The sequence below is a fragment of the Bos mutus genome, chromosome 13 (assembly GCF_027580195.1).
Source record: "Bos mutus isolate GX-2022 chromosome 13, NWIPB_WYAK_1.1, whole genome shotgun sequence".
In the NCBI taxonomy this organism is placed as follows: domain Eukaryota; kingdom Metazoa; phylum Chordata; class Mammalia; order Artiodactyla; family Bovidae; genus Bos; species Bos mutus.
Window position 1 is genome coordinate 32,472,659 of NC_091629.1, and position 15,690 is coordinate 32,488,348.

The window sequence follows — 15,690 nt, forward strand, 5'->3', positions numbered from 1 at the left end:
ACTTTATTTTCTTGGGCTCCAAAATCATTGCAGATGGTGACTGCAGCCATGAAATTAAAAGAGGCTTCCTCCTTGGAAGAAAAGCTATGACCATCCTAGACAGCATATTAAAAAGCAGAGACATTACTTTGCCGGCAGAGGTCTGTAGAGTCAAAGCTATGGTTTTTCCAGTAGTCATGTATGGATGTAAGAGTTGGACCATACAGAAGGCTAAGTGCTGAAGAATTGATGCTTTTGAACTGTGGTGTTGGAGAAGATTCTTGAGAGTCTCTTGGACTGTGAGGAGATCAAACCAGTCAATCCTAAAGGAAATCAATCCTGAATATTCATTGGAAGGACTGATTCTGAAGCTCCAATACTTTGGCCACCTGATGTGAAGAACTGACTCATTGGAAAAGACCCTGATGCTGGGAAAGATTGAAGGCAGGAGAAGGGAACGATAGAGAGGAAGATGATTGGTGGCATCACCGACTCAATGGACATGAGTTTGAGCAAGCTCCAGGACATGGTGAAGGACAGGTAAGCCTTCACCTGGTGTTTGTTGGGGTCTCCAAAGGGTCAGACACAACTGAGCAACTGAAAGAAAAGAAGAAAAGGCAATTCAAGCTGTTTTAAAATCAAGCTTCAGGCTAAGCCTCAGTCTCATAGTAAAGAAGAGAATTGTTAAGCATTTCTAGTATCTAAGCTTATGGTTTCTAAATGTTGATTATGAATCATCTAGGGAGACTCTTGAACGCCCTACTTGGCTCATCATCACCATCAGTGGTCCTCATTGTGGCAAATAGTAGTTATATGAAAATGATTTTAATTAAGAAAAATAATGAGTCTGTTAGCCTTTTTTGTGTGTTCTATTTGCCAATACCTTCATCAAGTGACTCTGGAGACTTGGTCCTGTCTTAATTTTTTTTGTCTGGAAAATGAGATTCAATAAGCTGGTTGTGTCCCCAGCCCCTGGATCGTGACTTTTTATTAAATGGAGTAGAAACACAGTATCACTTTTTGGTAGTGATAAACTAACACAGAGAGTTGTTTTGTTTGGGAAGCAGGTTTGCGGTTAAAACAAAAACAGGACTTGAGGCTTTTCATGTCGTCTTTTTTTCATCCTCACATTTTAAAAAAATCTCCAGTCTGGAAAAATCTGGTCTTGAGATTAATTGGAGAAAAGTCAGAAAAGATATTGTTTTCTTTATAATTTTATAAGCCATTAAAAAGAAGATAGAAAAGAGACAAAAACTCGAAAGAAAAATGGTAAAGAACATTAACAGACAGTTTACAGCAAGGAAACCCATATGAAAAGCAGCTCAGCATAGGAGTAATCAGGAAAATGTGAACCCAATAAGGAGATAGAGCTTGAAGCATCTGACAGTATCAGGGTTTGGCAAAGCTGTGGAGAAACAGGAAAAGCTGGACATCGCCGGTGGGACTGTAAATGCTGCAACCACTTGGGAAAGTGATTTGGCAGGATCTAGTGAAATTGAAAACACATGTTTCCTTCAACTCAGCAGTTCCACTCCTGGATGTATTTCCAGAGAAAGTCTCACAAGTACACAAGGGCTCACTAAGGCCATGTTTGTAAAAGTGAAAAATTAGACACAACCTACACAGCCTTGAAAATAAAATTGAAAAGACCATCACACATAAAGCAACACTCTATCTTGCTTATGGATACTTATATATGTAAAGTATAAAAATGGGCTGGAAGAAATCAGTTTCTATGTGGGAATTTCTACTTACATGTCAACTTTAATTGAATTGTTTAATTCTTCTTTAATAGGGAAAAAAGATTTGAAGCAAATATGTCATTAGGTAATTGTCAATCTGGAGTGGTGTGAACTTGGATATTATTGTTCTCTGTAATTTTCAGAATTTAATCTCTTTAGAAAATTTTGAATTTTAATCTCTTCAGAAAAAATTTAAAATGCCAAGATAAAAGTAAGATAGTTTATAAATCAGACAGTAGAGATTGACCTTTATTAATTGCTCTGGGCACCTACTCTTAGGGCTGTTCACCTATGACACATATTTTTTTAAATTTTTTCAGCATTCATTTTATTTCTCAGCAGTTGCCATTTAGAGGACTCTGTTCTCTGCCCTTGGCATCTGTTGGGTGATTCATCCATGCTTTTACTTTTGAAAAGATGTAAATACAGACCTAGACTGTGGTTTCAAAAGCACCTGACCACACCATCCATCCTTTGAAGTGTTAATTTGGATTAAATATCCTAATATGAGTATCTCCTTGCCTTTCCTTATGAGTATGTGGTTTATGTCCCTTAAAGAAATGGTTTGCAGATTCTAAAATGTATAAGCCATCAGGCAAAAGGAGGCTTAAGCTTATGTTTTTCTGGTCATTGATTTTATGTTACTAATGAGATGGGGAATAACTATGCTGATGCTATTCCTTGAGGGGTGGGGGATAGCCAGATGAAACCAGAAAGAGGAATCTAAGCAAGTTGCTGATAGAGTAGAGTAAACTGAAGCCCTTCACTTGCAGGGCAGTAATCAAAATTTCTTGGACAGCAAGTGGGTAGGAAAAATACCAGGTCTGAAAAAGCAAGGGTAGAAAAAGAGGATTTTCTTAGAATACAGTAGAACAAATCCACAGAAGGTTTAGTAAAAACAAAGAAACAAAAATCTGTAGGTCCATTATGTATACCACAGACTGGGGTTATTTCCGGCATCAAAACTCAACCCTCCCCTACCTTGCCCCCAGGTGTGTGTGGTGGAATGTCTCACTGTTGACCCAAGATATATCTGCCCCTTCCTCCAGCATCAGCTTATAAGTGTAATATATCATGATTCATATGTTCATATAGTGGATTATGTAACCCAGGGCCCTTTTGAGAGTGAAAAAGGATACTCTTAATAAATAATTGAGACAACAGGCACAAACTGAGGTTTTCCAGGCAAACATCCCAGTCACCCTAGTGAATACTGGTTACCATAGTAATACACACATTTACATGTACATTTGAAAGTAAAACTTATCAAATAAAACAAAACATCAAAACTTTTAAAATGTATCTACCATCTGCTTGGCCATGATGATACAACAGATAATGAGAGTGACAAAAAACTGAGTAGGAGAAGATCGACAGTAAACAACGAATCATGTATTATTAAAGGCTGTTAGGTTTATATGGAAACTATAAGACAGACAAGGGAAATAGGGACAGCTAGGATCTCGGAGAAGGCGATGGCACCCCACTCCAGTACTCTTGCCTGGAAAATCCTATGGACAGAGGAGCCTCTTGGGCTGCAGTCCATGGGGTTGCGAAGAGTCGGACACGACTGAGTGACTTCACTTTCACTTTTCACTTCCATGCATTGGAGAAGGAAATGGCAACCCACTCCAGTGTTCTTGCCTGGAGAATCCCAGGGATGGGGAGCCTGGTGGGCTGCCATCTATGGGGTTGCACAGAGTCAGACATGACTGAAGCAACTTAGCAGCAGCAGCAGCAGGATCTAGGAAGTAAAAGAAATACAGTTTTAAATAGTGTGCTCCAGAAAAGTGTGGCAGACTGAATTATTGTTCACCAGTAATCTCTTCCTCTCCCTATGGGAGAATTTTTCTTCCTCATTCTTTTGAAATCAGGTTTGGCCATACAACTTAACATTGGCATTGATGTGTGAACAGAAATGGCAGTGCTCTCCCAGGGACTGCCCTATCATGCTCTGTTCCATAGTCACTTAGCAATGTTGAGGTAGTGGCCTGGGTTCTAGGGTAAGGACAAGGATGATACAGATCTGCTAGTAGCATGACAGAGTGCAAGGAGTAAAAAATAATCATTTGTTGTTTTATGAGATTTGGGATTTGCTTGTTATGTAGCATAACCTAGGCCACCCTAGGCCACTCATACAGAAGGCCTCACTGAGAAGGTAACAAACATTTGAGCGGAGAACTGATGGTGATGTGGAAACCGATTATGCAGACATGTGGAGCAAGCATGTTCCATGGGGAGGAATAGCCAGTGCAAAAGGTTTTGAAGAGGGAACCTTCTTTTCTTTTTTTAAAAAATATTTATTTACTTATCTGGCTGCACCAGTCTTAGTTGCAGCGTGCAGGATCTTTATTGCTGCCTGTGGACTCTAGTTGCAGCACATGGGATCTAGTTCCCTGGTCAGGGGTTGAACCTGGATCCCCTGCATTGGGAGCATGGAGTCTTAGCCTCTGGGCCACCAGGGAAGTCCTGGTTTTGAGGCGGGAGCATTCTTGATATGCTCAAGGATCAGGAAAGAAGTCAGGATGCAGAGGTGTCAGCACCGGTTTGATTTCCCTGAGGTCTGTAGGGCTGGACATAGGACTTGTTCTTGTTCATCCAGTGATTCTGCTCACTTCTCTGTTCCTCCACAGAGTGTGGAGTGAGGCAGCAAGAATGAGAGGAAAGAAGAGGATATAAAGGAAGGAAAAGCAAATGAGGTTTGGAGCAGGAAGATGCAGCCTCACAGGGGGTGCCCCAGATCTTTGGGCCACAGCCCCTGATATACTAAAATTGGTAGGTCACCCATGTAGGGACGTTGGGAGGCCTCTGACTGCTGTCATGAAGGAGATGAGTCAGCGCATCCAAAGTGTGCTGGTGAGTGACCACCCCTCACCAGGACGTGTTCCCCTTCTCCCATTCTCCTTGTTCTCATGCCCGTAAATTTTTCTTAGAGCCACACGGAACCCAGGGAGCCTCCAACAGACAAACTGAGGCAACAGAGCTACCCTTGGGAGTGCCATGCAGCACCCTGAGAAAGGGGCAGCTCCCTCCACCCCTGCCCAAGCAACATAGGAGATTATACAAACCACATATTCCTTCTTTCTTTAAATCCTGATCATTCTCCATATTTTTATTAAGTGTTGGGTTAGATTTCTGTCAGCTCTGTACAGCCTTGAAGCCACAGATCCTCCTAATTAGCAGTTGCTGGTGAAAGAAACTCTGGACAAATAAGGCAGCTGCTGCTGCTGCTAAGTCGCTTCAGTCATGTCCGACTCTGTGCGACCCCATAGACTGCCCCACCAGGCTCCCCCGTCCCTGGGATTTTCCAGGCAAGAGTACTGGAGTGGGTTGCCATTGCCTTCTCCCCAAGTAAGGCAGAGTAGGCGGCTATTGATGCTTCTGCATGGAGGAGGCAGAGTTCTAAATATCAAATCCATCTAAAAGAAACTTAAAAGTTGAAGGCTAAAATGTTTCACAGAGATAAAAATACCACTGTGCATTTATCAACCACAGAAGTAGTAGCCTTGGAAGATTTACTGGGAGAAACTCTCATTAAATATCTGACTTTCTGAAGGCTAATGGCATTAATTTCAGAATACAACCATTAATCTCAAATGCTCCATGCTAATTGATTGTCTTGGATTACTAAACTCAAATAGCATCTATAACTCCTAAAGATAAAAAGTAGTTTTTAGGTCTATAAGAATCTTAAATATCTATATATTATCACTACTCTCTTTGGTCAAAGAAAATTTAACAATTTACCTCTGGTAGATAGTTGCCCTGGAAGCAATGCATGCAAAAGCACTGTGATCTCAAGCCCCATCCTTGCTGCTTTCTTCTTTCAAATCCTAAAGAAATCTATTCACCATGGAAAGCATATTGAAATAGAAAGGGAAATTTCACCCAATTTACATAATGCCAGAATTATTAGGATTGGGGGCCTCACTGAGAAAATAAAAAGCCATCTCAAAGCCTTGGAGGGAAGGAATGCATGGTGCAAACAGGTGACCCCCTAGAAGGGCATTCACTATGCAGGTATCAATAGCAAAAATGCCTTGGAGAGCTCAAGGCAAATCGATCTGTTACAGCTCTGTAGGATTCAGCATTCAGTTCCGCTCCTTCCAGAATCCTTTGAGCCAGTGTCACTCCCTGGGAGTGTAGGGCATTACTGGGATTTGGGGAAAGGATGATTCTCTGATATATGGGATTCTTCCATGCGTTGTAGGACATTTACATCCTTGATCCCACTCACTAAATACAAGTAACGCTTTCCAGTCACTGACACAAAAGCATCCCCAGACTGTCCCTGGAGTAGACATTTCTATCCCCAGTTGAGAGCCCTACAAGTCTGAGCTCTAGCAACAGGTAGAATAAGGTGGGGTTTGAATATAGCTGTGAGGATGCTCCACTGAGCAGGAACTGACCAAGTTATCAGATGTCCATCTTCTGTCTGTGTGTAGGTACATCAGGAAAAGAAGTGGCTGGCTTTGTATACTGGTGAAGAAACAATAATATATCCAAAAGTTCACCACAGCCACATAATTAAAGAGATGACTTTGTAGTCAGTGGTAAAGCAAATTTTTAAAGGAAATTAAAGTCGAAATGAACTAGAAGCAGTGTTCAAAAGAACTGACGTAGTAAATAACTCAATCCATATTGTCATTACTCTTCTGGAAAGGGGAAGGAGGGTCTCTTTGAAGATGAATTGCCAGCTGCTTGACATATCCCTGAAAATAGAGATGACAGGCTAGGTTTTTAGGTTCTTCCATGGACACTGAATTTCAAAAATTAAATGAAACATAAAAATGGAACACAGATGAGAAGTTTTAAATCTGCATATCCAAGTTATTGACCAGCTGCTTATTAAGTACACACCCTACTACTTGGAGTGTCTCTGCGTAGCTCTCCTTCTCTCCCACTTCTTCCCATTGACCCTCCCCAGCCCCTGGCTTCCTGCCTTTACCCCCAGGACCAGATCATCTGTGGGAAAGAAGGTGGAAAGGGACACCTTGCCCTGCCATGGTGGGATCCTTCCCTTTTCCCTTTCCCCTCACCTCTCTAATGGCAGTACATTTGTTAGGCAACTATATTTGCCAATCCTGAACTAAGGCTTTTATGATTGTTTTAATTTTATAGTAGGCTACCCAAAGAAATTTTAACAATTATTCCTTCAGAGGTTTGTTTTAATTTTTTTTCTTGAAACAATCTCAAACTCATAGAAATTTGCAAGTATGATATAAAGGTTTTTTTTTCTTTTTTCATGATTTGAGAGTAAGTTGCCAACTTGTTGCCCACCACCTCTGATTTTCCTACAAATAAGGACATTCTCCTACAAAGTCCAATGAAACCATGAAAATCAGAAAAGTAACAGTAACATGTTACTACCATCTAATCCCCAGACTCCATTCAAGGGGCCCAAGAATGTTCTGCAAAAGGAGCCAGAGGAAATCCCATGCTACATTTAGTTGTCCTGTCTCTGTAGTCTCCTTCAGTCTGGAACAGTTGCTCAGCCTTTCTTTGGTTTTCATGAACTTGGCACTTCGGAAGAGTACGGGCCATTCATTTTGTAGAACTTCTCTTGATTTGGTTTTGTCTGCCGCTTCATCATAATTGGTTCAGGTGCTGCACCTTTGGCAAGAATATCCAAGAAGTGATGCTGGGCCTTCCTGTTCACTGGATCAGGTCACACATGATTTTGGTTTGTCCTGTTACTGATGTTGCTCTTAGATCCCTTGTGTATGGTGATACTTGCCATGCTTCTCCACTATATATAAAGTTATTCTTTTTCCTTTCATAACTAATAAGTGTCTTATGGGGAGATACTATGAGCTGTAAATAGCCTGTTTCTCATCAAACTTTCAATTATTTTATGGATTCATGTTCTGGGCTTATACTTCCCTATCACCAGCCTGGAATCAGCCATTCTTCAAGGTGGGTTAAGTGCTTTACATGTATTATCTTAGTCAGTTCTCACAACATGAGACTCATGAGCTGATAACTGGTAGTATTTCCATTTTTCACATGAAGAAGCTGAGTCTCAGAGATGTTAAGTAATTTACTCAGTGTTTGCACAACTTGAACTTGGCAGAGCAGGGATTTGAATTTGGGTCTACTTGACTTTGGAAACTGTGTTATGAATCACTCTGCTTTAGATGATCCCAAACTTTCCACTGTCTATTCACATCCCCTTCCACATTATAGAACCTATTGACCTGTGTGGATAAGAAAGTTGCTACTGGAAAGTGTGTTTAGCATTCCAAGTCGGGTGGCTAGGAAGTCCTCTCCTGCTGTTTCTCTGACACCAGGACCAGAAAGAAGCCAGCTTCTGCCTCCCTCACCCTCCACCCATCCAGGAGGCTGCAGTTCAGTAAGGGGCTTATTGGGGGGAATTTAGGCAGAAGTTCTGGGCATATCAACAACAAAGGAGATTTCTTTTTCTTTTTAAAAAATTGTATTTTATTTTTTATGATTGAGGGGCCTGGGACATAGTTTTAGACTTGCTGAAATCCAGTGTAATGGATATACCATATCTGCCACTAAATTCTTTAGAAAGCCATGGTCTCTGTTGTCTGTCCCAGGAATCTGTCTGGCCACTCTATGAATTCTTTCTCCTTCTGCCTCCATGCTGGGTCTCAGGCTGCTGAAGATATAGCCAACTAGTAGAGGAGGATGTTGACACCAGCCATGGAATTATTTAGTTTCTGCTTCTTCTTGCCACATGGCCTTGTTCACTAACCCTCCTTCTGTTTCCGTGGTCTCTGATTGCTGGTCGCTTCGTAATAAGACTGCATGTAACCTTCTCCAAAGAGGCACCCCTCACTATTTCTGCTACATGCTGATCCTTCCCTAACACTGCATTTATCCTTTGTATCCACACTGTCCCCAGTCAATATCATCCCATCTTTGTGTATTGACAACACACACACACACACACATCCTGTGAGTATTTTCCAGTTGTTTGATATCTAGAAGTATGTCTTCTCTTTCTAACTGAGGTCCAGTTGAAGTGTGAGTCTCAGGTGAAGGCCATGGTCTTCAGCATCCTCTGTGTATTTTGTAGCAACTTGTAATGAGTTACACTGATATCATTAGATTGCTTTTAAATGTGTGTTGAATTAGTGGATGCTTGTCCACATTGGCCCTGCATGTGTCTCACAGAACTTATGTCCACGTTCTTTTTGTATACTCTAATGCTTTGGATTATACTTTTCCATTCCCTGTATTACCATGGAAGTTCTGGGAAAGAGATCATTTAGCAAAACTCTTGTTTTATAGACGAGAAAGCCAAAGCTTAGAAAGATGTCATGTCTACCTGGTAGGAAAACTAGAGTCAAAACATCAAATCCTGCCTTCTTTTTTAAACTTCACCCAGTGCGCCATTCAACTTTCTTCATCTTTAGCAAGTACAAGTATTTTTATTATAGCTATTAATTGAGTTAGCAAGGGTAGAGTGTGTGTGAAATTAAAGCTAGTAATTTAATAAAGCTTATGTCATAGTGAAAAAAGGAAAATACATTTTGATTTAAAGTATGAAATTTTAAAGAATAAAACTGCTAGCTGTATAAGGAATTCTGCAACTTGCAAATTAATTTTTTGTATAAAGTCTTTTGTAGAACACATCAATAGGAACATTGTTTCGAATGACCTAAAGGGTTTCTACGTTAAGAATTAGGGTGTCCAGAGAGGAACAGGTTAGATCAAGAACTAAGATTTGTCTTTAGATCTGCTTTCTTCTTTATTATTAAATCACTTACTTTATTTGTTACCCCTCCTTTAAAAAGCACAAAAAATGGTAACTTTAATTTAGAGGTAAAGAGTCTAAAGGATTCTTATAGGGAGTAGAAAAGAAAATGTCTGAACTGTATAAAGGCCCAGAACTGTATGTTAGGGGTCATTGCTGTGTTTGTGCCATGAATTCCTTTGCCTCCTTTGGCCTCTGGTGCAGCCTCTCAACTTCTCAGAATAGTGTTTTTAAATACATGAATCAAAATATATAGGATTACTAAGGAAAAAATATTGAAAAATAGTTATTAAAATATTTAAAGAACAAAGATATGATATTATAATCAATATATAATGCTTTTTATTAACACTTATATAATAAGATCTAGTATCAGAAGTAATAACTATGGTGATTTCAGAGCAGTGTGTCTTCAACTACTCAGGCTGCCATAACAAAGTACCATCAACTGCGAGGCTCACACCAAAGAAAGGCATGTATCTCCTCACAGTTCTGGAGGCCGGAAGCCTGAGATCAGGGTGTCAGCATGGGCTTTCCTTCTTGCTTACAGAAGATCACCTTTTCATTGTGTGCTTACATGCTCACATGTCCTTTCCTTGGTTCTTGCACATGGGGGTGGGGAGGGGGTGGGAAGGGGAGAGAGAGGGATCTTTTCCTCTTCTTACAAGGCCTTCAAGTCCTGTCTGATTAGGGCCTCACCCTTATGACTTAATTTAACCTTAATAACCTTAAAGTCCCATCTCCAATTATAGTCACATTAGGGATTAGGCCTTCAAGATATGAATTCTGGAAGGACAGTTTGGTCCATACATAGTGATAAGCATAAGTGATATTTTAAAACATCTTCAATAAACTTTAATATGAAATAAAAATAGCTGTGATCTGTTGGTAACAGAGTCACAGACGCTGCTGCTAATAAGTTTGTTGCCTACATTCTTTATGGAAGGAAATTCTTAATTTCAGGTAGAGGTTAATGAAAATAAGGTTTTTCCCCCATTCTAGTTCATAAACATCCTGAATTTCTATATAAGGACTCCCAGGTTAAGAACACCTGCCTGATACATGCAAGTAAGATATTCTTATTTTGAGGAAATGAGTGGCATAATCCCTAGATAGTGGGAACAGATTCTGAAATCAGGTTATTCTACTCATTGCCAGTTACTAAGGAACAGTTCAGTTCAGTTGCTGAGTTGTGTCCAACTCTTGGCAACCCCATGGATTGCAGCAAGCCAGACCTCCCTGTCCATCACCGTCTCCCGGAGCTTGCCCAAACTCATGTCCATTGAGTTGGTGATGCCATCCAACCATCTCATCCACTGACGTCCCCATCTCCCGCTGCCTTCAGTCTTTCCCAGCATCAGGGTCTTTTCCAGTGAGTCAGTTCTTCACATCAGGTGGCAAAAGTATTGGAGCTTCAGCATCAGTCCAATGAATATTCATGACTGATTTCCTTTAGGATTGGCTGGTTCGATCTCCTTGGAGTCCAAGGGACTCTCAAGAGTCTTCTCCAACACCACAGTTCAAAAGCATCAATTTTTTGGCACTCAGCTTTCTTTATGGTCCAACTCTCACATCCATACATGACTACTGGAAAAACCATAGCTTTCTACAGACCTTTGTCAGCAAAGTAATGTCTCTGCTTTTTAATATGCTGTCTAAGTTGGTCCTATCTTTTCTTCCAAGGAGCAAGCATCTTTTAATTTCATGGCTGCAGTCACCATCTGCAGTGATTTTGGAGCCCAAGAAAATAAAGTCTGTCACTGTTTCCATTGTTTCCCCATCTATTTGCCATGAAGTGATGGGACTGGATGCCATGATTCTTCATTTTTTGAATGCTGAGTTTTAAGCCTGCTTTTTCACTGTCCTTTTTCACTTTCATCAAGAAGCTCTTTAGTTCCTCTTTGCTTTCTGCCATAAGGGTGGTGTCATTTGCGTATCTGAGGTTATTGATATTTCTCCCAGCAGTGTTGATTCCAGCTTGTGCTTCATCCAGGACCAAGGAACAGTGAGTATGTTAACTGAAAAGAAATATCATTTGCTCTTGCCTTGCTTTCTGATACTTTAAAATATGTGTTTGAAGATTGGAATGTATTTTGTCTTGCAGACAGCAGTAACCTAAATACTGAGCAAAATGATTCCTGGACCTCTGAGAACTCCTGGCTTTACCCTTCTGTGAAGGGCCAACCAGAAACCAAGGAAGAGGATGATGGACTTCGGAAATCTCTGGATAAATTCTATGAAGTATTTGGCAATCCACAGCAAGCCTCTGGAAATTCACTCTCCACATCTGTTTGCCAGTGCCTGTCTCAGAAAATCAATGAACTGAAGGACCAGGAGAACCAAACGTACACCCTCCGCAGTTTTCAAATGGCCCGGGTCATCTTTAACCAGAATGGCTGCTCCATCTTACAGAAACATTCCAGGGATGCCCACTTCTACCCAGTCAGAGAAGGAAGTACGTCTCTACAGGATGAAAAGCTGACCCCAGGACTTTCAAAAGATATTATTCATTTCCTCTTGCAGCAGAACTTGATGAAAGACCAGTAACTGGTGCCTGGTGGTGAGAGCAGGTGTATGGGGGCAGGAGGAGAGTATCCCTGTGGCCAGTACCATTGGTGCATCACCCAGAACCCATCAGGTCTCTTGCCAGCTTGGTGTGCCCAGCCCCCAGCTAAGTGCTTTGCAGGCCAAGGCTGGCATCTGTGATCTGGTCCTGGAGCCAGTCCAGTCCAAATGGAGAGCTGGCAGTGTCTGGTGGTTTTATTGCCTTTAGGCCATCCCTTTGACCTAAGGCCAGTGACCAAGTGGTTTGGGAGTCCAAAGTCCACCTTCCTTCTTTCCAGGAAGGACATGCTCTGAGGCATGATTCAAGTACAAGAGCTCCCCTCCTGGTCAGGTCAAAGCTGGGGTTTCACTATCTCACCCTTTCCTGGCTCCTTCCTTTCCCCGCCCTCCTTCTCTCATTCAATTACTGGTGTCTCCTGGGAGTATTTCTATAATAAATCTTCTATAGCTGAACCCTTGACTCAGAGTCTACTTCTGGAAGAACCTGACCTAAGAGAACAGGCTTCCATTTGATGAGTTTTTGGGTTTTTTTTTTGGGGGGGGGTGCCCATTGACTAGGGATAGAACCTGGGCCCCTGCAGTGGAAGTATGGAGTCCTAACTACTGGAGTGCCAAACAAGTCCCTTGATGAGTTAGTTTTTTTGAAGGGTACAAAGCCTTATGCTGAATCAAATATAAGAATTCAATCAAGTTGTAAAACTGTGACCATGTGACTGAGAACGTGTGTCCCCAAATAATTTAAATATGTTTCCAAAAGGTGCATCACATCTTAATCATACCTGTGCTTCTCCAATGCCAGAGTTTTCTGCTTTATACTCACTGGGTATGGAAGGAACATTTGAACCATCTAAAATAAGAGCTAAGATTCGCAAATTAAAAGAAAAAAAGTCTGTTCATCTCCACCAGATTGTAAATGTGAGAGGTGAGAAAAAAACAAATGTGCACCACTCACCAAAGTATGTGTAAACTCATTTATCATATGCTTAATTGATGGATGCAGCCTTGTCAACTTGTGGTGGAAGAAGAAAAGGAATCGTTTGCCCAAGTGGACTCTTTCCTCTCATTTTTGGTTCCACCTGCCTGTTGCCCACACCCTCTGTCACCCTCTGAACAACGGATGTCTCACCCCTGTCCTGCCCTTGCTTGGTCAGGAGCAGCTTCATTTTTTAAAAAATTTTTAATTAAAAAAATTTTACTGATGTATAGTTGATTTACAGTGTTGCATTAGTTTCAAGTGTGCACCAAAGTGAAGCAGTTACACATATACATGTACCCACTCCTTTTTAAATTCTTTTTCCATATAAGCCATTATAGAATATTGAGTAGAGTTCTCTGTGCTCTACAGTAGGTCCTTATTAGTTGTTTATTTTATATATAGTAGTGTATACATGTCAGTCTCAATCTTCTAATTTATCCCTCCTCCCCTACCCTTCTCTATGTCTATGCTCTATTTCTGTTTTGTAGATGAGTTCATTTGTACCCTTTTTTTAGATTCCACATGTAAGTGATATCATATGACATTTGTCTTTCTCTCTCTGACTTATTTCACTCAGTATGACAATCTTTAGGTCCATGTTGCTGCAAATGGCATTATTTTGTTCCTTTTTAAGGGGAATGGCTTTTAAATAGCCCAAGCAAGCCTGTGCTGGTAGGTCCTCTGCTCTTCAGCTGCATCCTTAAGGTTTATTTGAGATTCCTTTGGTTAGAAGGACATCTCTCAGCACCGAGCTCCCTGAAATTGTAATCGGAAGCCTCGTGCTAACCCCTCCCTCAAAGGTCCTTGGAACAAATTGCACTAAAGTGTTCTATCACTTGACAGGGGGACTATGAGAAAAGCCGGCAACACTGAGTAATTAGATTTTGAGAAACTCTAGGGGAAATTTAATTAGCATGAGACTCCATAGGTTTCCGGAAAGCAGAGTATGCACAAAGATCAGCTTATATGTGTATATTAACAGTGAATGAGGGTGCCCTCTCAAACCAGAGGTCTTGCAGATTCTTGACTGGAGAGAGAAGCCTTTTAAAAGTTTGGAATTACACATTATGGCTTCCAGTTCTAGGAGAAACAAATGTGGGAACAGTATCCACCTCAAAATACAGCACCACTGGAAGGAGACCTAACAGGAAGGAAATAGGAAATGAATAGTCCTTTGAGAAAACAACTCCAGGTCTTCCTCTGACAACCAGTTATCTGCATTTTCTCCATGGGCTTCTCCTATTCAACTGGCCTCCCAATAATTGTCAAACCATGAGGATTTATAATTGAAAAACTACAGGTTGAATTTTGAAGTTGCTAGTTTTATTGTTTTTTAATGTGAAGTTAACCCGTAGATGCCCTTGACTGCTGTTGTTTTGTTCAGCTAATAAGTCGTGTCTGATTCTTTGCGAGCCCATGGACTGCAGCACACCAGGCTCCTCTGTCCTTCACTATCTCCCAGAGTGTGTTCAAATTCATGTTCATTGAGTTGGTGATGCTATCTAACCATCTCAACTTCTGTCACCCTCTTCTCCTTTTGCCGTCAATCTTTCCCAGCATCAGGGTCTTTTCCAGTGAGTTGGCTCTTCCCATCAGGTGGCCAAAGTACTGGAGATTCAGCTTCAGCATCAGTCCTTCCTATGAATATTTGCAGTTGGCTGCCTGTAGGATTGACTGGTTTGATCTCCTCGGAGTCCAGGAGTCTTCTCCAACATCACAATTCAAAAGCATCTGTTTTTCACCGCTCAGCCTTCTTCAGAGCTTCCCTTATAGCTCAGTTGGTAAAGAATCCACTTGCAATGCAGGAGACCCCAGTTCGATTCCTGGGTTGGGAAGATCCCCTGGAGAAGGGAAAGGCTACCCACTCCAGTATTCTGGCCTGGAGAATTCCATGGACTGCATAGTCCATGGTGTTGCAAAGAGTCAGACACGACTGAGCAACTTTCACTTTTTAGCCTTCTTCACGGTTCAACTCTCACATCCGTACATGACTACCAGAAAAACCATAGCTTTGGCTATATGGCCCTTTGTCAGCAAAGTGATGTCTCTACTTTTTAATATGCTGTAGTTTTTAGCATATTCCGTCACTGATGGAGAAGGCAATGGCACCCCACTCCAGTACTCTTGCCTGGAAAATCCCATGGACGGAGGAGCCTGGTAGGCTGCGGTCCATGGGGTCGCTAGGAGTCGGACACGACTGAGCAACTTCACTTTCACTTTTCACTTTCCTGCATTGGACAAAGAAATGGCAACCCACTCCAGTGTTCTTGCCTGGAGAATCCCAGGGACAGGGGAGCCTGGTGGGCTGCCGTCTCTGGGGTCGCACAGAGTCAGACATGACTGAAGCGACTTAGCAGCAGCAGCAGCAGTCACTGATGTATTGGAGATTACTTTCCATAGCTATCAACAGAAGAAAACTAGAGTATTTTATACTGTTTTTAAAAGACAAAAGATATAAGGTATTTGAATTTCCATACTAAGAAGTAGCTGCTTCTATTTGGTGGTAAGATTTTAGTATCAGTGACTTTGTAACCTTGATTAACATCAGTGCTGCGGGTGTTCAGAAAAAAGGTAAACTCTGAAAATAGAGAATTTAGAAATCTAAAAGCCAGAATCATTTCAGGGTTAAAAAAAAAAAAGTGTGGTGTGTGCTTTCTTGTATCTGAGTAAGTGTTTGTGACAGGTCAGTACAAAATATTTGT

The 15,690-nt window shown here is 41.3% G+C and overlaps 1 protein-coding gene across 6 annotated transcripts in view; it reads left to right on the forward strand.

The window, feature by feature from the left end:
* SHLD1 (shieldin complex subunit 1) overlaps positions 1 to 12,465 on the forward strand; it is a 111,804-nt gene extending 99,339 nt beyond the window's left edge. For 3 of the 6 annotated variants that reach the window (XM_005891058.2, XM_070381250.1, XM_070381251.1), the window contains exon 3: positions 11,552 to 12,465. In XM_005891058.2, coding sequence (XP_005891120.1) covers positions 11,552 to 11,994 — 443 coding nt within the window. In that variant the 3' untranslated portion in view covers positions 11,995 to 12,465. The remainder of the gene's footprint in view (positions 1 to 11,551) is intronic. The other 3 variants (XM_070381254.1, XM_070381255.1, XM_070381252.1) reach the window with 3 other exon arrangements.
* Positions 12,466 to 15,690: the final 3,225 nt, after the last annotated feature.